Source organism: Corvus cornix, chromosome 4 (assembly GCF_000738735.6).
Source record: "Corvus cornix cornix isolate S_Up_H32 chromosome 4, ASM73873v5, whole genome shotgun sequence".
In the NCBI taxonomy this organism is placed as follows: domain Eukaryota; kingdom Metazoa; phylum Chordata; class Aves; order Passeriformes; family Corvidae; genus Corvus; species Corvus cornix.
This window is the reverse complement of record NC_046334.1, coordinates 61,570,394-61,596,671: the sequence shown is the minus strand read 5'-3', so window position 1 is coordinate 61,596,671 and position 26,278 is coordinate 61,570,394. Positions and strand designations below refer to the sequence as shown.

The 26,278-nt window shown below is 42.1% G+C and overlaps 1 protein-coding gene across 1 annotated transcript; it reads right to left on the bottom strand.

Annotated features, from left to right (window-relative positions):
* Positions 1-16,211: 16,211 nt before the first annotated feature.
* LOC104690749 (S100 calcium binding protein P) lies at positions 16,212-21,034 on the bottom strand. The gene is made up of 2 exons (XM_010401943.3): positions 20,788-21,034; positions 16,212-16,431 (listed from the first exon to the last, which is right to left on the bottom strand). The coding sequence occupies exons 1-2, from the start codon at positions 20,923-20,925 to the stop codon at positions 16,282-16,284; spliced, it is 288 nt and encodes a 95-aa protein (XP_010400245.1). The 5' UTR covers positions 20,926-21,034; the 3' UTR covers positions 16,212-16,281.
* Between the last annotated feature and the right edge of the window lie 5,244 nt (positions 21,035-26,278).

Below are 26,278 nucleotides of genomic sequence, written 5' to 3'. Positions count from 1 at the left end.
AGTTTCTTGCTTTGTCTTGCATAGATGTGATCATTGCATGCAGGATCAGCAGTGGTAGTGACTGTTCTGCAGAAAAGATGCTGATATGTGCTGGAGAGACAAATGGGAAGATCTTTGTTAGAAGAAATGGAGTTGGTATGTGCCCACTGCTAAACCTGCTTGGAGCTGAAGTGCTCTTGTGCAGTATAAAGGCAGCACTTTGACTCTGGCCTTTGTAGTTCAGGAATTGTCTGGACAGCAGACACACAACAAGAGTGAAATCACAGTGGAAACCTTGATGCTGGTCAGCCGTCTCTTCTTGTTAGCTTCTTACAGCACACATGGCTTTTTTCAGTTTAAAATGATGAGATTAATATGGATTCTTTGGCTTCATTTTTCAACCAGCAAAAGAGCAATATATTTATCTTGAAAGAAGAAAATATATTGCTTGTGAAAAATACTCACTGGAGAATCTTGGAAAAAGAAAACTGTTCCTTCTTGTTCTTTTATTAAAGGGGGTAAAGCACAGGCTTCCTTGCTGGCCTGTCACAAAAAAAAAAAAAGGGTTTACTTCTAATTTGAAGAGACGATACTTATGCAGAATTTTCTCAGCTCATCTATCTGGGTACAGACAGATGAGCTGAGAAAAAGAATTTCATGAGGCTTGAGTGCTATTGGAGTTGAACAGGTAATTTATTTGCATCTGCATGACATATGTGCACTTTTGTTTAACTCTGACATATTAAATAAAATTTCTTGGAAAGTATGATTAATTGAAAGAGACATCAGGAATCAGGCTTTTAAAAAGGTCTTCTGCAATGGAGCTACACCACAAATGTTTTCCCAAAATGGAACCCCAAAATTTTCAACCAAAAGGAATTGAGTCTTAGATTTCTCAAAGATAGTCTGCTTTCACAGCCTTGCAAAACTTCTTCAGGGAGGTAGATGAAAATAAGCACTCCTCTCAGTAAGGCAGATTATACTGTGAAAGCAAATGTGTTAGTGAGTACCAGGGAACTCACATGAGGGAGGAGAGAGCTGCAAGAAATGTTTCAATCACTGCCTGCAGCATATTACACACATAATAACCCAACCAAGCACAAAAAGCCCTCTGAAATCAACTTTCACATGATCTGTCATTTAAAAATTCTTCATTTGTCAGACATGGATTGATCCCTGCTCGTAGGCCAGTGAAGCTGAAGCATCCTCTGGAGCACAGATGTGTTATTCTCTTGTATTCTGCAGGCACACATCGAGTACCTGCTCTGTGAGCAGCAGGGAGTGATGACAGGCTGCCCGGGGACCAGCAGCCTGCTGTGCAAACGCAGCACGTCTCCTGCATTTTCAGCTCTGTCTCCCCCTTCCTCGCCGTATTTTTCCATGGGGTTGCAGCACTACCACAGTCAGTTAAGCCCAAATATTTTCTAGCTAGCTAAGAATTATTTTAGATCTCCAGGTGACACTGGAAGCAATTTGATGAGTTTCCTTTCACAGCAGCTGGCCAGCAGTTTGCTGTTGAGAGAGAAAATGCCAGGCAATGATTCCTTTTTTTAATCTGCTGTGCAGCTTCAATTCTCGAAGCTTTCTGTTCTCCACTGAAGTTGTTCCCCCAGGTCCCAGTCTCTCTCTTCCCTCCAGCAGCAGAAGCCATCACTGTACTCACTGGGAGCTTTGCCCCTTCCCCACTGCCCTCTGCCCCATGGGGTTTTGTCTCTGGTCCCAGGCATGGGCATGCAGGGAACATGACACACTTCCAACACTTCTCAGACAATGTTAAAAGATGGTGTGGGATCATAGTGAATTAACTTCAACCTGTGAGCAGGTTACCAGGGTAAGGACCACAGGCACCTTGAGTTCCAGATTATAATATTGTGCAAGTTCATCTCTTCACCTCCACTTCTCTACTCCTCTGTGTGTGTGTGTGTTTTGTGTTTGTGTTTCAGAGGCATGGCAATGTGAAAAACCCCACAGTTTGTAGAAGGGAGAAGGGGTGGTCAAATGAATAACTGGGTTGGAGGGGAAAGCCAGAAGAGCACTAGCTGATTCACACACACTATCCACCCAGCCAGATTACTGAATTATCCATCCTGAACCTGGACAGTTTCCAAATTCTACATTGCAGATTCAGCTTATCTAATTAAATGTGTTTCAGAGGCTTGCCTTGCTGCATGCCTTTATTTTGCAAAAAATGTAGGAAAAAGAGGCAGCTGCCGTGCACACCACAAATCCTGATTCTGCTGTACTTGGGAAGGCTGTATAACCCTGGCTGATAATTAGTAAAGAGATACCTCTAGTAAATGGAAAAGCCAAGAATATATTGAAGGCAAGGTATTTGCAATCTCTTGAGACTTGACTGTAGATGCCATGTAAGATTGCAGTTATTTCTAGTTACCCCTTTTAGGGAGCAGCTCCATGTCCTCTAAAGCCAGGCAGTGGCCCCCCAAGGCAGGGTGTTCCTGCAAATTGCCTTAGCTCCTTTCTCATACACCCACCCCTCAACAGAAGCTATTATCTGAATATCTTGAGTCAAAAGGCTTTAATCGCAGGTCACAACTGCTGTACATATTCTGTAAGGCTCTTACAGCTCAAAAAAGTGCTCTCACCTGCCTTTGGCTATGCTCAGAAGTGTGTTAGAGTGGGAGACTTTGACAGTCCTTTTCCTAAGGTAGGGAAGGCTTGGGCAGACCCCTGTCCTGCATTAGCCTGCTGAGTCTGCAAGCTGTATAATGGCTTGCTCCTTGCAGTATCTTCAGCAAAGCCCATGGATGTGCCTTGAACATACCCTGTGCCCCCACCAGCAGCCTCTTTTGCACTTCTGCATCACCCCTTTACACAGAAATTGGGCTGGTACAGTGTATTCTGAGGAGAGAAATATTCCATAGTTGTGTCCTCCCAGGAGAAAAAACACGTTCTTTAAATATAAAAGCAGATTTATTACATGAGAAAAAAATGCATGGTGCATTTTGTCACTATGTTTTTATTGCTTTCTGACCCAAAGGGAAAGTATTTTATTACAGCAGCAGTTGCCAAGTCAACTGCTGTGTCCCAGCCATCCCCACAGAGGGGGCCGCATGTCACCTGGTTGTGGGCACAGACACTGAGGGGAATAAGAGCTTTTTTTAATCACATATCACCAGTTTTAATACAGCCCAGGTTTTCAGCAGTTATTTACAGGCTGGTTTATGACCTGTTGTGACACTGCTCTGGATTTACTCCAGGTTTTAGTAGGCAAGAACTCACATGTTTCACTATTTTTTTATTCTCAACCACAAGACCTGAAAAGGCACTGAAGGTGGACTCCCAAAATGCTGCAGCCTAGCCTGTGCCTACAAGTGATGGCAAAAGGCTTGTCATCCCTTCCTCATTGTCTTGGAAAGAAATCCTGGTCATTTGGTCATTGTATGCTCTCAGATTTCAGGATGTATTCACCAGGATTTCTGGTACTCCCTCAAACAGGTGATGTGCCTAAGGAATTTTAAAGCCCCTGCCATAGCAGAAAAAAGCTTGGCTGGTCTACCTATACCAATTAATCTTTGAGTTGCAATTTGTAGCAGTAGGTACAGGCATTTGCTGGAACTTGACTGTTTGCCTTCTTATTTATGACCTTGTCCTCATGCTCAGCTCTGGAAATTCTCTCTCTACTCTTCCATATATCAGCCTAAAACAAGTCCTTTAAAAATGTCTGTTCTACTTTCTGCTATCACAACCTGGCCCTGCAAGAATAAACCTCTTCCATTCCAAGATGACTACAGGGTATACGTCCAGGGCCCTCCTGGGAGCTCCCCAAACATTCAGCTTTAGGATTTGTCACCTTAGTATCATTGCTTTGTTATTTCTTAGCCCAGGCATTGTAGGTGCACCATTATTGCTTCAGCACTGTTTCTGCACTCACATGTTGGCAGCAGCGCACCTGCAGCAGGTGGACTTGGCCCAGGGAATGGGCCAGTTCAGTCCCTGTCCTCTGAGCTGGGGGCGTGGAGTGACAAGGACAGGTATGTCCTGCTAAGCATTCCGCAGCCACCATAGCCATGCTGCTCCTTTTCTTGTGTTTGATGAGGTACCAGCAGCAGCAGCAGCAGCAGCAGCAATGATACTGTGTTTTTAAGGGGTCCCTCCCTTGCCTGGATGAACTGAGGACAGAAATGCAGGGTGATCACTGTCACTTGTGGCTCTGAATAGGATGCTGCTGTGATGCTACCAGTTAGCCATTCCCCCACCATCCTGAGCCTTCAGTTTACTAAGCCCGGCATTTATAATCATGAATCTGTAATTCTTTCCCCACTTATATTGAAGAAAAATCCCAGACTGTTTTCTTAAACTCAATAGTGAATAAAAGCACTAAGACTAAGTTGGGTCTCCTCAATTTCTATTGGAATCTCCTCTGCATGAACCAGGAGAATAAAGTGAAAATTTGTTTTTATCCAACTTCTTTTAGCCCTAGAGTTTGCTCAGTATATATTGCTCTGTAGTGAATACACCTGCTTATTACCAGATATTTCCTTTCCCCCTCCACACTATAGAAAGCAATACTATGAGCAGTAAAAGCACAGCACAGTCTAGTCCTATCTGCTACTAGAGAAAAAATTATCCTTGCCCCTGGAGTGCAGGCTTTATTCTGAGGCTGCGATAAGTGGGCTTGAGGGAGCTCTGTATGAGGAGAAGAAAGGTACAAACAACAGCTTTTGGGCCATATCAGTATCAGAACTGCTAGTACCCACGTTTGTTTAATTCTCTAGTATTTTCTTTTTAGTGGTTGTTTTGGTTTTAAAATCACACAGATCACACAGGGGGATTCTAGATGATGGGCTCCACTGGGAAAATAATCAGCTGTTGCTCTAAGTAGGCATGATTACACATTGTTCCAGCAGATACCTATTTGGGGAAAAAAAAAAGTGTGTGCAAGTGCATATACCACAAACACATGAGTGTAGACTCTGGGAATTAGAGCAGGAAGGGAAGACCTCATGGATGGTTGGACTTCCTGGCTGTAACAGTCACTTCAAGCCCTATTTTCTCAATAATTGACAAAAGAGAGGAGAGCTTGAGGAAAAAGTTGAAGTATCCCATCAAGGCATTGGGAGGCCCAGCATTCAAAGAAGTCCTGTGGTCAATAGTGCTGGGAGCAGCTTCTGGTTTGGGTTGGGAAGGAAGCAGTGGGATGGCTGAGCAGAGAGCATGGCTGCTGACCAGGGAAGAGAGTCCTGCCCTTTCTGATTAATTTTAACATTCTGCTCCGAATATTAGAAAGTACATTTGCAACAGATGTTTCATGGGGAGAAACCTCTTTAATCCCTTCCTTCAGGCTAAATAGCTTTACAAAATCCTCCCCAGGGCTTTGATAACCCAGTAAAAATAACAGCTGAGCTACAGATGATCACTAATCTTGCTGTATGTGTTCGATCACAAAATGGATGGATGGCCAGTAATATGTCACATGTAAGGGATTTTTTGCTTAGATATATTATGAGTTATACTTCTAAAATCTCCTGATACAAATTAAGAAATTATATGATTGACTATGTGCTTGAGACATCAAACATCAACCACATTCAACAACAGGAAGATGAACATAGGATCTACCAGGATAAATTATACGAGGGATGACAGAAGATTGAGTTAATGTGATATAAGCATCAAAATATTACTCCATAAGAATAGAAATAAATTTACTTCCACATCCCAAATTATATAATCATATTGGGATCTATTTTGAATGAATGCCCCAATCACTCAAAGCAACAAAGTTGGAGTTAGACCAACACTGAGGAATTAGGAAAATCCCAGCTATGAAAACTGTTAGAAGACTCGTAAGCAACTTGAGATGTAAAGAGAGATATTATTAACAATTTTACTTATCTTGCCATACTGCCTGGATGACTATATCAGGAATTTGGACCTCCTTTGAGCTGGGAATCATGCATAAATTAGAGCAGATCTCTTTAAATTAATATAAAATACTATGTTTAGAAATTGTTACATATTAGGAAATATGGTTTCTTTGTGCCTCCATCTATGTCTGCACCACTCAGAACTAGTAACCCCTTAAATAGGGATTTTTTAGCTGGAAAATCAGCAGCAGAGCAGGACCTGCAAAGAGCCAGGTACAGATTAAAACATCGGCTTTAGGCTCTGCAGCTTCTGGAACCACACAGCTACATCAGCATCTAAATTGTTTCTAAACTTAGATAATTTTTAAAAAGGAAGTTCGGCTTTTCCTTTTGTTTCATTGAGCTTTGCTGCTCTATATAGGTCAGTGGCCAGCCAGTTGGAGCAAACAGTCCTTGATCTTGCAGAAGCCAGTCTGGGAAGACAACGAAGGCTCAAGCCTTGGCTGGAGGGATCATGTTAAATGGAGCCAAAACCTATTGACATAGCTGTTAATTATAATTTTAATTCCTGGGTTTTTAGAAGGTCAAAGCCTGTGGTATGTCTGCTAACATTGCCTGCCTTTTGCAGAATCTTCACTTACCTCCAGGCCCCAAATTACTCCGTATGCCCCCAAATGTTTGCTTTCAAGATTTCCCAGGCTGAACTGGGAAGACAGAGTCTGCTCCTGTCTGGTGTGTCAGGCTAGAACTGATTGCAGGACAGCACAGCCACCACTGTCAGTCCTTCAGCTGCTGGTTGTTCACAGCATTTTTTACCCATGGCCTATGGAAATTAATACATCTGGTTTTATTTGGACAGCAGTGAAGAAGTTGGATCCTTCCTGCACTGAAAGTGTAACTTCAGGTTTAGTTTAATACCCTGAAAGGTGATTTCTTCCCATCCCACCCCACTATCTCCATCCCTTCCCCATGCTCTCTATAAGAGTACTTTTTAGTTTTCCCACATTATCTTTTGCTGTCGTCCTGGGGGCTGCCATGATCCCCTGCCCAGCTTAGGCTGTCCCAGCCCAGCAGAGGCAGATAAGCACTAGATAGCACATGGGAGAGCATGGAGAGGAGAATAAGGGTTCCAACTCTCCTAGTGGAGGGCAGATAATGACAAGGGTGAGTCAGAATCTCTTTGTAGAAGGAGAGGGCAAAGGGCATGGGCAATTCAGCTATTTGAGGGACAAAAACAAAGCTAAAATTATTTTGCTAAGTACTGCAATGCTTCTCAGCAGGTCAGAAGCATCAATGCAAGGTAGGCAGACTCTAGATAATCCAAAACTTGCGGCACCCATTTCAATGGGGTATGGCAGACTTAGGCACCACGGTGAGCAAAGCAGGACACCAGGAAAGGTCTAAAAGAAAGGTAGATGTGGTCTCTTCATCTTCCCTCAAGGAGAACAGCAAAAACATACTTCCTTGTCATTCACAATTTCAGACCTAAATCTAGTCATAGGAATCTATTTTCTTCATTTTATGCTGCTTCTCCCACTGCTTCATCTTTTCTTTTCCTCTGCAAGCCCTATCTATTGTTCTCACTTGAGATCCAGAGCTGATGGCTTGTTTGCTTTCATTGTCAAGTATTGCTTTCTGTTTCACTATTGGTATCCTTCACTTGTACTTTGAAACAAAGGCACTATGCAAACAGAGAACAAACCATGTCCTGTAGCAAAGCATTTAAGGCTCTTTTGTGTGTTATCATGAATTGTCTTCTATCACCCCATATTGTTGACTAATAGTGAAACTTAGTACTCTCTGCTATGCACTGGATTTGGGGACCCAGCACTTTTTTTCAAATCACATTAGGGGTTATTCCAACCAAAAATCTTAATCCCCACATCTTTATGCCAAGGTCCATAGTCTGATGATCAGATATCAGCATTCCTATAGACAGGCAGGAGAAGGGCCACCACTTCTGGTCCAAGTACAGCTGACTTTTGACACTGTTTGGAAAGATCATGTGGTTATAAGTTGTGGCACACTTACTAGGCCTGTACTTCTGGTTTTCTTCTCATGTTCTTTTCTAGATGTGCTTCAGTACTATGTACATTTTCAGAGATAAAAAAAAACTTTCAAAAATTTTTATTTTTAAATTTATTTTACAACACTATATGAAGCCAAGCCTTTAAAAAAATCTTTTTTTTTGTAATTTAAAAAAAATTGAAGTCTAAAAATGTTTTTAAAACCCCAAAATACAGTAATAGACTCTACAGGGTGGTAAAATATACTAGTAATTGGTTTATTTTAATTTGAAGATGATTCTTTCTAAGAACAAGTATATTTAGAAGAAAGGCTGAGGTCATACCAGCATCTATAGAGTGCAGGAGCTAGTGACCACCATTAAAACCTTTGGATTATAGATGACCTCCTTGAGTTACAGGGGGGACAGCACTGCTGAGTCTCAGTCCAGGCATGGGGCCAGTTTACAGCAGGCTCTGGACATCATCTCCCAGGACAGCAGCCCTCCAGAGTGTCTGTGATTCTACCATTCTGTGTCTTCTACTGCTCCATATGAGATGGCTCTGCCTGCGCTGATTCTACAGGAAGCATTTCTAAGCCCAGTTACTGTGAAAGCCCAGAGACGCTTTCATCTCTGAGAGGCAAAGTACTAATGTGGCCAAAATTGTCTTTACAATAGTAGAAACTGATGTAAACCTACGTCCTCTTACTGTCATCCTCTCCAGACTCAGACCTCGTATGGGAGGTGGGTGGTGGGAGTGATTCTTATCTTGCCTTCCCATCCAGGGTTGGCAGCCTCACTCAGTTTTTTCTGAAGCACGTGGTTATCACAACCTGCATGTTGCTGTCAGCATCTGTATTCCTAATATTCAGAGAACTGGTCCAGAGCTTCCCTGGATCATTTTAAAAAGCCTTTCCCCAGCTTTCCTGATTACCTAAAACATTCCTGTGGAGGAGAACTTAATCCAAAAGCATAATTGTGGGAGGAGACAGAGCCAAATGGACCCTGCGCTTGCTTGGCACCACACTTATTATCCCAAAAGAAAGATTAAACAGCTATTTAGAACTGTTGAACTGTCCCTTGAAGAGCCATCCTTTCCTAATTAAAGGTATCAGGAAAATATAATTATTTGTCCTTCTGCTGTCTTTAGCACTGAGCTCTGCGGAGGACAGGCTGCCCATAGAGAGATCTTTAGCTCATGCTTCTGTAGAGAATATCCCCCAGAAAGAAGGTTAACATTGCTTCACTTTTATTGCTCTAAAACTGAGAGGGCTGCAAAACCCAACCTAAAGCACAGCTTTGTTTTATTTGAACCCTGCTGCAAACCAGTCCATTAATAAAGTAATTGGGCATAGCCTGAGCAAACTGGAATCAAACATTGCTTATATTCAGCTCCTAATGTGCTCATTCTCTGAGGGCTGAAAGACTGAGCTGCCATGCAGCAGGGCGGGACTCACCAGAAATGACTACGTTGTGCAGGCTGGACTGCGAGCCAAAATAGCAGCCGCCTCTGTCGAGAAGAGGACAGTTCATCTGCTTGTCTTTGGGGGACTTTGCAGGACAGAAATGCTTTGGTTTGTTATTTACAAAATAAACCACAGAGTGGCTTTCTGCTGAAAGGCTCCTTCATATTAGGGCTGGAAGAAAAAAGGAAGGAAAAGAAGAAGGAAAGCACGAAAAGCAGGGAAAAGCAAGGATACGGGGAAGTGTCCTGTCCTGCAGGTCTGCCTCACCCCACTCCGCTGCCTTGGCTTTATCCTGCCCTTTGTTGTCTCCCCTCGCGGAGCTGAGGCGATGCGCCTGCAGTCTGTCAGCAGGGGCAGCCTGTCAGCGAGGATCTGCTGCTGCCTCAGGGCGTGGGAGAGCCGACAGAATCTCCCTATCGAAAGACCAGTAGGGCAGTACCTGGGTTTGCAGGAATTGCTCATATCCCTGCCAGAACCAGACTAAAAAAAACCTGCCCCCGAGATGATGGCTGGCACAATACCAGCCTGAGGAGTGTATGTCTTTCAGCATCCCTGTGAATTTGAAAGGTAAGGTGGTATATGACTGAGCACCCAGCTCCATGTTCAGACCAAATGCTCAAGCAGCAGCCCCAGGTTAGCCCTGGAGGGTGCTTTCCAGTACTCTAAAACTGCAGCCTGGTCTTTCCCTTTCTCCTAGCCCCAGTCCCAGGCTGAGTCCCAGGCTGAGCCTTAGGCAAGGCACACATGTTCGCCTCCAACTACAGAGCCCTCCGAGACAAGCCTACCATCATCCCTGCGTTGGGATTTTTCAGTTGCTTTAGATCCTTTCCAGTTCCCCTACAGCTGCAACTCTGGGTTTTCTCTTTCTCTCGCCCATTTCATTTGGGAAGTCAGTGATGGGAAGGAAGAAGTCAGTTTTCTCATGGAAAATTAAATTTTCATTTCAGACAGCCCTCTTAGTACCTGCCAAAAGAGAAGCAGAGGGCACTGGCTCATTGACCTTTTGCCTGTTCTGCAGATTTTACTGCTCAGTCTTTTAAATGTACTAAGTTGGCTCTGACAGATAGGAAATCTCACAAACAGTATGGGGAGACTGAGGTCAGCACAGGTGAGGAAGTTAATTCAGAAATGCAAAATTGACTTTTGTGATGTGTTAGTGGCTTCCAGAACATCTCCATCTGAAACTGCTCCGTCAATTTAAGTCAATAGACTTAAATTACAGAGTAGGTTTGGAAATGAGGAGCAAGAAAGGAGATACAATCACTAGAGCAAGGATTTTGCAGGCTAAGGGAAATAAATACTTGAACATTAAAATGCTTCCAAACCAAACCCACAATCCTGGGATTTCAAGCCTTCACCAGGTTTAAACCCTTTCAGGTAACAAGGCTAAAACTGTAGCAGTGACCAACAGGTTGGTTCAGTCTCTGTGTTCATGTGCTTTTGACCTGGAAAGAAAGTTTCTGGCTCTCACAGCAGAGCTGTGCTCAGCTTTCTTGTCAATTTCTTTTCAGGAACATTTTGTTCTTTCTGGAGGCAACAGTCAATAGTTACCTAATACTGCAGAGACCTACTTCTTGTCATAAAACAAAAGAAAATACTATTGGCAATTGCATGTAAATAGAAAGTTGTAAAATTGGGAGGAAAAGAAAATCGGTACCTTTATTTAGATACAATGGAAAGTTTAAATGGCAAACTCAAATCTATTTATAAAATATTCTGGTGCCTAGTCCTGCAGTGTAATATGGTGTATGCATCTATTGATCACCTGCTGGAGAGTAGCAGAGCTGTGTCCTTAAAAAACTGGAATTTTCACTCCTTTCAGATAATGAACAGCTTCCAGAATGAAGCTGTGACCCAGAGGTTTAGAGGTTGGTACAGGATTAGGAAAAAATTATTGACTAGGAAGGGAAAAGAAAGGAATTTGTCTGAGCAAGAAAATGGCCTGTAAAAGCTGTACAAAAGCATAATCAATTAGCTGCTGGAATGACTAATTTCCAGGTGGGTGGATCTGAGCAGACTGCAGAAACCTGTGTTAAGCCCCAAGGCTCCGCTCCCAGCATGTGGGAGAGGTACCTCAGCAAGGGACCCAAAAGCATGAGCACATCTACTGGGGAGCTTTATGACAGAGTCAACAGGGGCCAGGCAAGCTCTGAACCTCCCCTGGGCTGCAGTCGTGAACCCTTTGTAGCAAAACAGAGACCTCAATCCTTCCCTCCAGGTACCTGAGCAGGAGCCAGCTTTTCTTTTTTTTTTTAGTTTTTTTAATTTCTTTTTTTATTATTTATTTAAGAGCTTCTCTGAGCACTGCTGGGTGATTAAGGCAGGGGAGATGTGCCAGCAGGACTTTCACTCTGCTGGTGGTGGGCTGAGCATCTCCTGCTGTTTCACAGGGCAGGAAGAGTCACTCCCTCAGGGAAGATGAGAGTAAGAAGGAGGAGGAGAAGGAAAAGGAGGAGGAGATGCTCCTTCTCCTCCTCCACTGGCACCTTTTCAGCCTGTTGCAGAGAACATTGTCCAAGAGAGGGGACCAGAGCAGTGACCATACTTCTACTGTTCAGTGGTTTGGGAAGTCACCTGGCAAGAATCATGTCTTCAATTATGCCAGCTGTGTGTTTTGTATTAAATACAAAAATGCCCTTACTGTGTCTCTGGGACATGGACACCTGCAGGACTGGCCATATACTCCACCTACCAGGCTACAGACATGTGCTGTTTCTCATGCACCCCTCTTCAGGCCTCCTCAGCCTCACGAGCCTCTGCCACTATGGAGGGAGTCAGTGTCAGGTGCCCTGGGCCTCCTGCTATTTGCTGCACGCAGCTGGCGTGGGTGCGTTTCACTCAAGGAAAAGTTTGAACACAATTTCCCAGCTCTTACAGGAGCATTTCACAGTGAGACTGTTACATAAAAGACAGGTAGCATCTCCTCCTCCTCCCCTGCCTGCCTTTTGTAAGGAAGCCAGCAGCTAAAATGTATTTTGTGAAGAGCTTGATCTTGACATTCCAGGTCAAGTGTTGAAAGTGCACAGTTGCTAGTGTAGGATGCTCAGAGGGTTTGGGGAAAGAAATCTTCCTGTTTTCAGCCCCAAACTGGGGTTACTGGGGAGATAACCCCAGTGTGCTTGACTGGGTGAATTATTTTTTTTTTATGAGCCTCAGTGAACTTAAAGGTAAAACAACAAGGAATGTTCCCAGCCAAACTGCAGCGTAAGTGACCCCGAGTGACTTAAGGGTTAGGTAACATTGTGCCTGTTTTCTCCTGTATACACACTCAGAAATCACATTTCAATACGTCATTTTAAAAATTGAGGAGTCTTGACAGTAGCCCAGTAGATTTCAAAATGGCAACTACAGATACTGGAGTATCTTAATCTATAGAATTGACCTGATGTTAATATGAATTTGTATTTTTTCTGTATTATAAAAATACCTATTAGCTGATTTGCTGCTTAGCTAGCTTTCTCACCTCTGCCTTTAAGACTTGCTTAACTTGGAACTCATCACAAATTATGATTTCCCATATTGTCATTTGCTGGTAATATATATTTTTTCTTTTTTTTTTTTCCTTTCAGATAGCCAAGTCAAATGTACACAAGCCACAACTGTTAGCTTATATATTCTGTGCTGCCTTTTATGTTGTCTTTTCCTTTCTCTTACAGCTGCCTATACCATTCCTTAAATTATCTCATTGTACATAATATGTTGAGGCCTAAAAGTTGAGATTAAATGGCAGGTATAAAACCAGGTCTACCATCTCTGTAGCTTGAACCTTGAATTAAAAAAGTTTACTGGTGGAAGGAAATATGCAGTATATTCTGGGTAAACTGTAGGTTCATAGTGAAAATTAATAATACAGGGAAAGAAAATTAATGGATTGAAAGATACTAAAGTGTCTCTGTTCAGATGCTTTTAGGTTAAATAATATATTCTGAAAAGTCACTTTTGTTCTATGGTAAGGTGGGAGCTATATGTTAATTTCTTTTATTCCTGGATCATTTTCTCTCTGAGGTGTCATCAAGCTGAGTTTTCAGTACTACATTGAAATGAATATTCATCACAGAGTTACAGCTTTTGAAAAATCTGTAGGGAAAAAGAAGAAAAACCCAAGCCCCCTTTTCTTCCCCCTCTTCATGCAGCTCTGAACATGCACAGCTCCCTTGGGTTAGCAAAGCAGTACACAGCATCCGTGTGCTTCTGGGCACAGGCTTTGAGCTCTCCAGCTGTCCCCTCCTGTGGGACCAAGGGGTCTAACAAGAGCCAACACAAATGTAAGAATTTTCAGGACTGGGGGCAGCAGGAACAACCAGAACAATGAAGGGTAGCCCTGGTACTCCCTCAGGGAGACGAAGGTGCTTGAGCTCATCACAGTCAGTCAGAACCCCTTTTGGGAGGTGGAGCAGTTACAAAGCAGCTTTGGGCTGATGTGACCAGGACTGCTGTGAGCAGTCCTCCAGCACTGAAAAAACCTACAGATTATCAGGAAAATGGACAAAATGGCATTAATGTGTGAGTGAAATGGTGTGTGTATTGGACTGGAGGCAGGAAGTTTAGGAAAGAAGAGTGAAGTGTGGGGTATGTCACAGCTTTCACTGCTCAATAATGTGGTTTTAAAAATCTGATAGATAAAATGGAGTAACAAGATGAGTCCCTCGGCTCACAAGACAGGTGGAGCTTTTCACCAACCTTCTCTCTAAGAGCTATGTTTTAAAAGCAATTTCAATGCTGTGGAGAACAACACTGCAATAAATTTCACAGGGGGTTTGCAGTTTACAAGTAAGGGGAAGCTCTTTCACAAGGGTGAGACCGGGCTGGTGCAGCTAAACCCTTCCAGAAGCTCAAGAAATGGAGCCTCTGCCTGGCCCTTGGCTCCTGCTGCTTCCACTGCAATCAGTGAAATGCCCTTGATAGGACATACAGTATTTGTCCAGACATAAAATTGCCATTTTATTGACACAAAATTATATTATGAACACTTTTGATTCTTTTTTTTCTTATCTTAACACTGATTCTTTTCATTCTATCTGAATAATTATACTTGGACTTTTGGGCTCAATGAGTATTAAAAAGGCTGCATTTGGTGCCACATAGCGGTAAAAAAAAAAAAATTTCAGTGAGGATGGTTATTCTGAAGCAATGCAGAACATTAGATGTTAATGCTACATTTGTAAAAGTAAAAATACATTTCAAAAAAATTAGGATATACCAATCAATTTGTGATGTGTATCACCAAGATTTCCTCGTCTGAGGATGGTTTATACCACTAGCTAGCTAGATGTGCAATATAGGAAATTTGGACTGTATTTAGAATTAGCTTGCTCTGCAACAAGCAGACCATTTTGCTCATTTATAGCCTTGGCAAAATAGTGAGGGATGTGATAGAGGAATCTGCCCTTGGAAGTGGTGAGCTGCACAGCAGCCACAGGGCAGAGCCAAGTTGGATTAGAGTTGTAAAGATATCTCAAAAAATGGAAATAATATGGAGCAGTCTCTGAAGAAAAGGTGAGTTTGGGATCCCTGGATTGGGAAGACTTTTGCACATTTTGCTGACAAGTAGTTTTCTTGCTCAGGTAATGCAGAAAATAATACTATTGTCAGTAACACAGGTAATGGTACTTCTGCAAGTAAGTAATGGGAGCGTTGCAATTCATCTCCAGCCATCCAGCACCAGAGCAAGCTAGATGAAACAACACCTGTAATGGTTAAAACTAAGGCTGAACTAAACTAATAAGACCAAATTTTCCCATCGAGTTCCCCAAAGGATGAATACACCTAAACAATGCATGTTTGTATAGGGTTACAAATGGGTCAAACCTGTGGTGTAACTTCAGATTCAGGAAACACAGTGAAACTGAGCTCTTGTTCCAGGCATGCAGCTGTGGTCAGCCAGCTCATTGTACCAGGCTCCAGGAGGAAGCGGAACATGTTTTTGTGTTAAAGCAGAGCTCTTCACCTACAGAGCTCTTGTTCCTGCTTTTGCTGTGCTTCATGGTCTTTCAGGGGCTCCAGAGTGTGCAGGGAGTTGTGGCACCTCTACCTACACAGCACACTTGTACGTGCAGTAGGACAGGGAAATGTTTGGCTTCTGCCATAGGATAGGAATAGCACCAAACAGTACTGTTCTGTAGATAAAGGAACTAAATTTAATGTTTTTGCAGTTTGCGTTGGGATGCTCACCTGCAAAGTGCTTCAAAATATATATTTAATTCTTTATACAGTCTTGCTCCAATTACAGAGTTCAGATGAAAGCAAATTCTTCCACTTCCCCACACAGACATTTTTCAGGTAAGGAAGCAACAATTGCTGCCATTTTTGCTTCAGGCAAAAATATTATGGCACAATAATTGGGAGAGTATTTAAATTAATTTTAAAGTAATATCAATATATTAGTACAAAAGTCTTATGGTGTCATAGAAAATAAATTTATGTGATCTGGGTGAGATGGCTCACTAGCACACAAAACTGCACAGAATCCTCCATGCTGAAGAAAAACCCAAAAGCTGTTTGGGGTTGCTTCGATGTTTAACCAAGAAGGAACCTACAAGGCAGCCCTGCAACAACCACACAGCTGAGGGTACCAAACAGGCTCGAGTGTAGTGCCAGCGGGGCCTGTCCTGTACAGCTGTGGTGGCACACATGGATTTGGGCTGCATCCCAGAGATGCTGATGTATAAAAACAGCCTCCAGATGATTCATGGCTCCAGCAGCACTTATTCTTGTGCAGCTTCTGTACTGGGATGAATATTGAGCCTTTTGGCTAAGAAAAGAATTTTAAAATCACAGAAAGGGAGAAACTACTCAGTGTGAATTAGTGGGAGCCATTAAACCCAGGCTGTTCCACAAATGAGAAGAAATTAGCATTCAGGATAGGGAATTAAGCTCAGTAGGGTTTATTTTTACAGTGCAGCATGCTAGCAAACTTCATGGCAGTACATGGAAGGAGTGAAGGGATCCATATCACTAGCATATGGAGCACAGGCAAAGACAGCTTATGTGAGTAATTTGACAACTACTTGGCTGCATTCTGCTCAAAATATTTGTGACAGCAGCAAGTCAGAGCTGCCACAAAGATGACAAATTCTTTGAAGTCCACTTGGGAATCTCCATTTTCATCCAGGTTCTTGAAGACATTATCAATAGCATCCTTGTCCTTCCCAGACTGCAAAAGAAAAAGAGCAGGTTGATCTGAGAGGATGCATGACCCCAGTGCAGCAACATCTCCACCCACACTCCAAACAAGGTCCTTGACTGGGCTCTGGGCACTTGCTAAGGTCCCCTGTCTTCCCACTGTCTGCACAGCAGCAGCAAGTACCCAAAGCATTTTGTATTACACCTGAGAGCTGCAGTCATGCACTGTCACAGAGAGGCAGGTTTGCTACATTTAAAAGTGTTTATCACCATTAAAGCTGTGTAACACAAAGCCCTGAGGACACTACCCAGATGAATTAAATGCCATGAGTTCCCCATCCACTCCCCTGGAAAGGCTCAGCTGGAGCTCAGGCAGCTTGCAGTTTTACAAAATGATGCTTTCCTGAGGCAAATGTCAAATTTAAGCTTCATTGAATACCTCCATGCCAGAAAAGATGCAAACAGCCTCAAAAGTGCTTTGAGTGCTGCCACTGGCCTTATGGCCCAGCAGAAGCTGCTCACAGGGGCTGGTGGCTGGAAAGGTGCCTCCTGAAGCCTGCGGGATGCTGAGCTTGAGTTACCAGAGCAAATCTTTTTCTAAGTTGTCATTATTCTTCTAAGTTGCCATTAATCTGATGGAATGACTGAACACAGTCATCAATCACAGCTGTCATGGCTTCATGAGAGGGAAATCCTGCTTATCAAACCTGATTTCCTTTTACGACAAAGTAACCCACCTAGATGATCAAGGGAAGACAGTTGATGTCATCTTTTTGAATTTCAGTAAAGCTTTCAATGCTGTCTGTCACAGGATCATTCTGGACGAAATATCCAGCACACAGGTGGATAAACACAATATGGGATGAGTGAACAGCTGGCTCGTGGGTGGGGCAAAAAGGGTTCCAGTGAATGGGATGACCTCAGACTGGGGGCCTATCACTAGTGGGGTTCCACAGGGTTCCATCCTTGTCCTTGTGCTCTTCAACATCTTCATAAATGACTCGGACATAGGACTGGAAAGGATACTGAGCAAGTTTGCAGATGATACAAAACTGAGAGGGGCTGCTGACTCTGTTAAAGGCAGAGAGGCCCTGCAGAGAGATCTCAAGAAATGAGAGGGCTGGGCAATCACCAATCATATGACGGGAACATGGGTAAGTGCCAGATTCTGCACCTGGGATGGGGCAACCTTGGATGTACAGACAGCTGGGGAATGAGATGCTGGAAAGCAGCACCATGGAAGGGCACCTGGGGGTTCTGGTCGATGGCAAATTGAACGTGAGTCAGCAGTGCCCTGGCAGCCAGGAGGGTCAATCCTGTCCTGGGGACATCAGGCACAGCATCACCACTTGGGCAAGGGAGGGGATCGTCCCACTCTGCTCTGCACTGGGGCGGCCTCACCTCGAGTGCTGAGGGCAGTTCTGGGCACCACAATACAGAAAAGACATGAAACTATTAGAGAGTGTCCAAAGGAGGGCAACAAAGATGCTGAAGGGCCTTGAGGGGAAGCCGTGTGAGGAGCAGCTGAGGTCACTTGGTCTGTTCAGCCTGGAGGAGACTGAGGGGAGACCTCACTGCAGTTCCAGCTTCCTTGTGAGGGGAAGAGGAGGGGCAGGCACTGATCTCTTCTCTCTGGTGCCCAGTGTAGGAAGTTGTGTCAGGGGAGATTTAAGTTAAATATTAGGAAAAGATTCTTCTTCCCAGAGGGCAGCTGGGCACTGGAACAGGCTCCCCAGGGAAGTGATCACAGCACCAAGCCTGGCAGAGCTCAAGAAGAGTTTGGACAATGCTCTCAGGCACAAGGTGTGATTCTTGAGGATGTTGCTGTGCAGGGCCAGAGGTTTGACTCAATGATCTTTGTGAGTCCCTTCCGACTCTGTATATTTTGTGATTCTGTGAACATCTCAAGGCTGATGCTAAGCAATGCATCATCAAAGTAAAAAGTGGTTGTTTGGGGTTTTGGTTTTGATTTTCTTTTGGTTTGGTGTTTGTTTCTTTTTTTCATTTTGTCTATCTATCTATCTATCTCTATCTCTATCTATCTATCTATCTATCTATCTATCTATCTATCTATCTATCTATCTAAAGAAGTTATTTTCTAAAATAACTTACAGGAGGGATTTTTGGCTTTGATAATCTACAGGGATTTTAGAGGCTGCAATTTTAACATTAAACAGGAGATGGCAGTACAGACCTGTTTAATTTAGGAAACAAGCGTGTGGCTTTTGAAGATTAAAAAAAGTCTGATATTATATTAGAAAGAAATTATACAGGCTTTTGGAAAACATCCACCAATTTTAAATAATTATTTAAATAATTAATATTAATAATTTAATAGTATTTAAATAATAATAATAATAATTTAAATCTGAAGGCATTTTTTGATCATGATCTATTAACTAAATTTCTTATTCTGTAATTTAATATATCACTTTAAATACAGTGTATTTAATATCACTAAAAATTGAAACAGTTCCCTAGATTTGACTGATGAATGTGTCTGGAAGGTTTTCTACATTTTCACTTTGTAAATTACAGTGGTTTAATTTTATAAATGAATATTTAAAATTATTTAGTGAACTATATGAACTAGTTTTAGCCTCTGAATTATTTCTGAAATGCACAAGTGGGAATTGGCTTTGGAAACTCTTTATAACTGAGTCCAGTCCTTCAGTCTGGTGGTATTTCTGCCTGATTGATTCAAGACCTTTCCAGGCAGTTGTGAGCTGTGTCAGCTATAACCAATTCTAAGGCCAAAGGCATACATGAGTGTTTAAAAAAACCTGTTTTCCAGAATTTCTTGCAAGTAAAAAGCATGGATATAAATGGCAAGAAAATACAGGTAGAACTTTTTTCTGAAGTCATTCTTATGTTCTCAATTTTTTTTCTTGCAATTATCAGTCTGGCAGGACAGGAACAAGGAACATTGTTTAAATTTATTTAAAATACTGGCATAAAAATGCCTCTTTTTTTTTCCCCTAGAAGAAGTAAAGCAGGAAAAGGAGATGGAGATTGGAATATAAGAGAACAATTAGCTAATTACCTTCCTGGAAAATTCCAGTTTTTCCACCAGTTGCAGGAAGTAAGTAGAGCCAGTAAGAGCAGCTGTGGGGAACTGGCAAAAGTGGTGCCTGGTCACCAAACACAGTCAGGGCAGACCTCAGAGCATCATCCCATGTGGTAGCTGCCTAGTACAGTGGCTCCCCAGCCTTATTTAGACCAAATGTGGAGTGTCTGGGGGATTTCCACACCCTCCCAGAACAGTGGTTTTGTTGTTGGTTTAGTTTCTCTTTCCATGGAAGTGCTGTGGGTACCACACAGCTCCATGCTCAGGAGCAGGACCCTTCTGTGATGCTGTTGTGTCCCAAGCACTGATCTTACAAAGCTTTCTCAGAAACATTGGAATCTATCCCCCCGAGCCTTTATCCCCTAGGTCCTTGTTCTGAATATTGCATCTTTTTGATTCATGAGACATAACTCCAGCAGGCATGGATTTCATATGGTGAATTCATACAGTTTACACGGAAAGATGCTAAATTGTGTCAAGTGCCCTGGCTGCAGTACCCTGAAATAGTTGTTAAAAAACTGAACTATGCTGGATACAAAAATTGAGAGTGACACAAGGAGCATTTGGTTCTAGACTTTTGCCATTAAGAACAGTAAATGTACAAATAGGGAAACATTACTCCAGTGTGGAAAGAACAATGTATTCAAAAGTATTGTCTGGATTTTTGGTGAAGGGAAACAAATAAAAAAACCCAAACAACTGAAAATGAAAACTATTTGTCTCACTAGCAGCTAAAGCTTTCACTAGAACAGATTAAGCGCTTTGAATATCTACTTAAATGCACTTTATGATTACATACAAATCTATGTTGTAAAATATATTTCCATGTCTTTCTTTTGCTATTAAAGGCAAATGCCAAATACTTTGCTCTGAATTAATCTGTTGTTCTGGTTTATGGATCATTTTGATGAGCATACTGAGTATGTAGTATAAATACCTAGAGAAGGTAAGTGAATGAATATTTAGAGAGATTCCCCATCTGCAATCAAGATCTTCAGTTGCACAACTACCTTCACTGCAGTTGTGACATGAAGTGAGATGATAAATCCAGGGATAAACAGAAGTAAGTGAATTCTGAAGTTGAAACCCAATCTATTTCAAAGCCATTGTCCTGATAACTCAAGTGATGAATTTAGCAAACAGGGGAAAACCCTGCATATTAAAATCAGTTTTACACAGTTTGTGCAAAACATTTTTTAAATTGTGTATTTTCCTGCAAAAAATTGCATATTTTGGGATGTAATTTCGCTAAAAATGTACTAAAAGCTGTTTCTGCTCTTGTTCGTGCTACACAGAAACCGTGCCATGCTGTTCTCTTACCGCAAGGAAATTTGGCAGCTCCTTTTCCAGGAGGGTCTTCAGCTCTGCTTTGCTGAGGGTTTGCCTGTTGCCGTCAGTCCTTGCATACTGGTCAAAGACAGCAATGGTCATTCCCATTGCAGTTTCCAGCTGAGACATGTTGCTGCTGGAGCCTGGCTTTCTCCTGAACAGGCACAGCCTCAGGGCTCTCTTGGAGGATGGAGCCTGCTCTGCTTCTGGGGTTCTTTATGCATCTGTCCCCTGCAATCAATGGCTGCACACCCAGGGGACAGTTATCCCTTAGCAAACACCTGTATCTGGGTACACACCTCCATGCCAACACCTATTCAAAACTCAGGCTTTATCACCCTGGTGTGACTGGTACAACCAGTTGCTCACCAGTAGAAACCAGCCTCTCCTTCAGGGTACACAGTGTGACTAACAAACGAAAATCAGGTTTTGTTACTGGCTGTTTGCTCAAGATTTGTTCCTTCAGATATCCCTATGGGAGCAGAGGGGTGGCAGCCCAGTTTCGGTGGAGTATCAGCCTGCTCAGGAGGAAGAGGAGCATCTCACCTCCCCCTCACCACCATAGTTAGGGACTGTCAGGGGCTGCAGACTTGGGCAGCCCTCTCTACCTAGTTAGAGACCACATGGATCACTAGCACACACTTGGGATGGGATTCTCTGGATCAAAGGTAGAGATCTGCCTAACACACTCAGTCCATAGTGGGTGTCACAAGCAGGTCTTCTGAACCAGCATCTCTCCAGGGCCAGCAAAGGGAACTGCTCCACAAAGAGCTTGCTCAGGTAGAGATATCTGAAGCAATAAACCTGATACTTGAGCAAACAGCCAATATCAAAATCCATCTTCATCTGCAGTAAAAAAACTTGCTATTTACTTTACACAGTACAAATTTTGCAATGAAATGACTTGTTATGAAAACAAAAGGTCACTCTCAAGTCCTGTGTTCCTGTATGGCCTCTGATGAACTTTGTGGTTTGCTTGTAAACCGAGGTCCCCCATCATTAGACACCAAACTGGCTGGACTCACACCTACAGAGAGCAGAGCTCTTTGAGGGTCTGTGCTGGGAGCTGGGTGGCACCTGGACAGTGGGAGCCCAGCTGGTGGAAGCTCATCAGCTGCAGCCATGCTGAATTTTGAACAAATTATGTTTTCTGGCCAAGCACAGGGTAACTTGGTCTCTGTCAAACTCCAGGTGCCTACACCAGACCTGGAGGAGCTCATTTGAGGTAATATCTAGAGTACGTAGAAGGAACACACTGAGCAAATTATTTGGGGAAATCTACCAAAACTAGGGCATCATGCATGAATAAGGTCGATGGATCCCAGGGAGCAGTAGCAGTGTTCTCTGTAGAAGACCCTGACTGTGGACTCCCAAAATGAAACCTGAGTTTGGATGTCTTTGGACATCCTTGAAGATGCTTTCAGAGAACTTTCCACTCATAAAATACTATAAAAAAGTTAGAAAAAATTGGTTTTTAATTAAGCAAAACTTTAAAAATTAAACTCCTTTCTCACAAATGCCTATAGCCACCTGTTCCCCAGGCAAAATCTGTCCTCTAACATCAACAATATCTCAGAGCAAGAGTACACATCACATGAATGTATGTATCTAGAACTGTTCTGAAACAAAATTCCTATGATTTTCCATCTGTCATTTTCCAACAACTGATTTTGCATTTCCCAAAAAATCACAGCAGCACCTCAGTCTGCATACTTCATTCAAACAGTTCATGAGAATTACTTGTTCCTGACTTCAACCTTACGACATAGTTGCAACTGATTTGCATTACAGGGATAAGGGTTTTAGGTTAAGTTTGAAAATTTTACATTAAAGTGCATGTTGAAACCTGTGGGGTTTCTTCAGAAGAAGGAACAAGAATAGAGCAAACAACTGGCCCTTGTCAGCTATGAACATCATCTGGTGTTTGCACACACACACAGGGGCAGTCACTGGTGTGTCAAGTGACAGGAACTTTTCTTTGTCCTTTTCTGACATGTATCTGTAACATGAATAATAAACATGTCCAGCAAAGAAAAAACAACTCCTCACTCTAAAGGAAAAAAAAAAAAATTATTTCATGCATTCTTATGACTTTGAATCATGAACATCAATGTTAGCTATACAGAAGGAAAAAAATTGTTCTCAAAAGGGCAGAGAGGAAGATCAGCTTCAGTCAACAGGATATGTCAGTATGTCCACTACTCTGCCATCTTTCAGCAGCAGAAAAGGTGTTCTCACACATTTTCCTCCACAAACAGGTAACTCACAATTTTTATGATGTGGCTGCAAAAGTGCTAAAACACAGAATAAACCACAGGACTTGAATTTCTACTAACTGAAAGGTCACCATGGCAGTGCTGCCTGGTTGGGTTTCTTTATTTTTGATGTGTATTTTATCTGTATTCATGCATGTTGTGCTGGTTTGGCCAAATTTAGAAATATATCCTCTGAGAGAAGGCAGGTTACAAACCACCCCTCCCAAAACTTTCCTCAAAGGAAAGTGAAGGAGATAAAAACTATTTATTTAACAAACACATGGGAAAAGGAAAATAATTCTAAATAATAAAGTCTCTCACTGTGAAGAAAAAACCTGGGAAAGTGTTCGAGTCCTCCCTTTGGTCTCCTCGGAGCTGGGACTTGGCTCAGGGCCAGGCCCTCTGTGCCCAGTGGAAAGTCCTCCCGATGTGCTCTGATATTGAAGCAGTCCAGTAGAAAAGGGAGAAAATCTGAAATTCCAGGGAAGGAAAAAAGTTCAACTCTCAGTCTCTCTCCAGAGAAAAAGAAGCTGAAACTGGCCAAAAACTGACCCAGGAGCAGACAGTCAGGTGCTTCCTCCCTCCCCTGCCACAGCTGAAAAAAAGTCTCTATCTCTGTGTGACCTTGAACAAGCTGCAAACTGCTTTGAAGAAGTTTTGCTCAAATTTTTCTCCCTCCTCTCAGGCTCAGTTTAAAGGCATAGAAAGGCACAAAATTAATTCCTGGGCATAGGGCAGCGATATGGGATACACATCATAAAGTCACCCCAAGACGTGCACAAACAACAGTACTGCTCAGAGTTTTCAATCCACACTTTCTGTACTGTTTAAATATTTTCTTATGGTTTGTTTGCCATTAAAAACAGCAGCTTTGTGCACACAGCACAGGCTATTACAGTTGTTTGCAAAACCAAAACAGAGTACAAATAGAAGGCCCACATAGGACAGCAGGCAGTGTTTTGATGCCAACCCATCTGTCCAGTTCCCCAGTGAGAGAAGCCATTTTCTGTGGGCTTGTTCAAATTTTGTATTATAATTGTAATGTAAGTAATACTCATTTGCTTCTTTCAGGTTTCTTTCTTTGAAGAATGGTATAGGCAACAGCTTGGATGAACATTTACTGAGAGTTTGTACAGAATTAGGTCTTGCTGTTCCTAACTGGGACCAAAAGTTTAAATTATATATGTGATACAAATGTAGACTGTCACATGCATAATTTTCAAAACCCATTCACCTGTACCCAAACTTTATGGCATTTGGTCAGATATTCAGGCTTACATGAGGTTTGTGTGACTCTGTGTTGATATTATCTTAGAGAATAAATTTTATTCCATGCTCTTTGCAGCAGTGTCTGTTTTAGAAAAGTCTGAATAAATAGGCTTATCAATTCTACTGTAAAGGCCCATTTGAGTCACAGCCACATAAATAGATGAAATGGGATAGCTGAAACAGTAAACTTCTCTTAGAGCTTTTCAACCCTTACAGCTTATCTTATTCCTATAGGTGCAGGAAGCTACATGAGAAGGACTTTTTGATTTTCCACAAATCTGTTATGTATCTGGATGGCAGAAGCACAGGAGGAAGAAAACATAACCTGAAATTATGAACTTGTTTTTTTTCTTGTTTCTTGGCAGCAGTATGAAGAGCAATTTATTTTTCTCTTAGCAAGAGAGTAACATCTGAACAATAAAAAAACATTTCATTTTCCACATTGAGATAAAATAGTCAAACCCCCCAAATGTTCCAGTGTCCTGGATAGTCTGTTGAACTTCAAATATCAACATACTTTATTTACTTTGCACTGCTTCTCAAGATTTTCTCTGAGTCTGGTTAACAGTTTTTAAAGGTCACTTCATTTCCGCAATACATGGTGAATTTATTTACGTCTAGTGAGCAAATGATGCAATTACTAAATTGCTTTGCAAAACAAAGTAAAAAAGATCTAAAAAACACTAAACAGGCACTGGTGGGGCACAGACAGAAGAGAAGTTTGTACAAAAACAGTGTGCTGTTCATGACACACTGGATAGGTTCTGTTAATTACAGACAGACAGGTTTTCATTGTTTTATTATCATTTACTTCTCAGAATATCCTAAAAATGTGTTTCAAAAAATGCAATTAATAAGTTCACATATCATTTCAGTGAAGTTTAAAGGCAGGTAAAATGGAGAAGACCACAGTCAGCTAACTGGCTCTGTGATTTCCCGAGTTGAGAGCTGGAGCAGTAACACTGTCATCTGGCAAAGCTGTGCCATGGGAAACACACTTCCAGCACTGCATATTGACTCTAATCAAACACATTTATTAGTGCATGAGACATACCCACATCAGACTGCAAAATCAATGAATATATTTGTGGCCAATAAATTAATATTTGCAGGGTAAATACTTCTGTCTAGTTTTCAATTCTCATTTCAATAATTTCCTGGATGGCATTCTTTGCAGCATTCTTTTATACTTCAGTTTAAAGGTTCTTGATATTAAGCCTTCCAAGAACACCTCTTATTTTTAGTTGTAATGACAGAAAAAGAGGTCACACCCTAAGGTAACTTAATGTTGTCCCCACAAGTGCTATAGTTTCTAAAGCCATCATTCCACAGCCGGTGTCACACCAGCAGCCCAAGTGTCATTTTCTCTATTTTAACACTTATGTAAAATCCAACTCAGCTATCAGCCAATCTTGCTGTGCTGTGGTGAGCATAGTAAAAAGCTGGTCTGTGGTATGGTCAGAGAAAATAGGAAAAACAGAAGAAGAGAGAAGGGAAAAGAAAAACAAAGAGGAAAAGAAAAAGAAAGAGAAAAAGAAAAATCAGAAAGGATCAGAAAGTGCTGTGAGGGAGGATGGTTGTTTTGTAACACTTAAAGCAACTGAGCAAACCTTTTAAAGGAAGTTCCTATTTGTTATAGAGAGGTAAGGACATGCAAAAACGAATAAGCCAGTTCCAAGAAAGCTTTCAAGAGACTTCTGTAGGCAGGGAGGAATACTTTGGCTCTGTTAAGATGTCATGCTCAAGCATGAATTAAGCAATACACTTTTTCCTTCATTGTACAAAAACATTTCCTGAGAGGAAGGAATCCCTAAGAGAAAATTGTCTACTGTTGAGAGTCCATGCAGGAAACATCAAAGAAACCCCTATGCATTCCCCTCAAAAAATTTTGTTTTTCATTTTGAAATATTAATTTATGTGCACACTGAGGATACGGCTAGGACTGACCTACTATCCCA

What these genes read in the sequence shown, in the direction of transcription:
- LOC104690749 (XM_010401943.3), bottom strand. Translation starts at nt 20,925, where the DNA reads ATGTCTCAGCTGGAAACTGCAATGGGAATGACCATTGCTGTCTTTGAC. An exon ending in AGCTGCCAAATTTCCTTGCG is followed by an intron (nt 16,432 to 20,787) that starts GTAAGAGAACAG and finishes TTTCTTTTGCAG; the next exon opens with TCTGGGAAGGACAAGGATGC.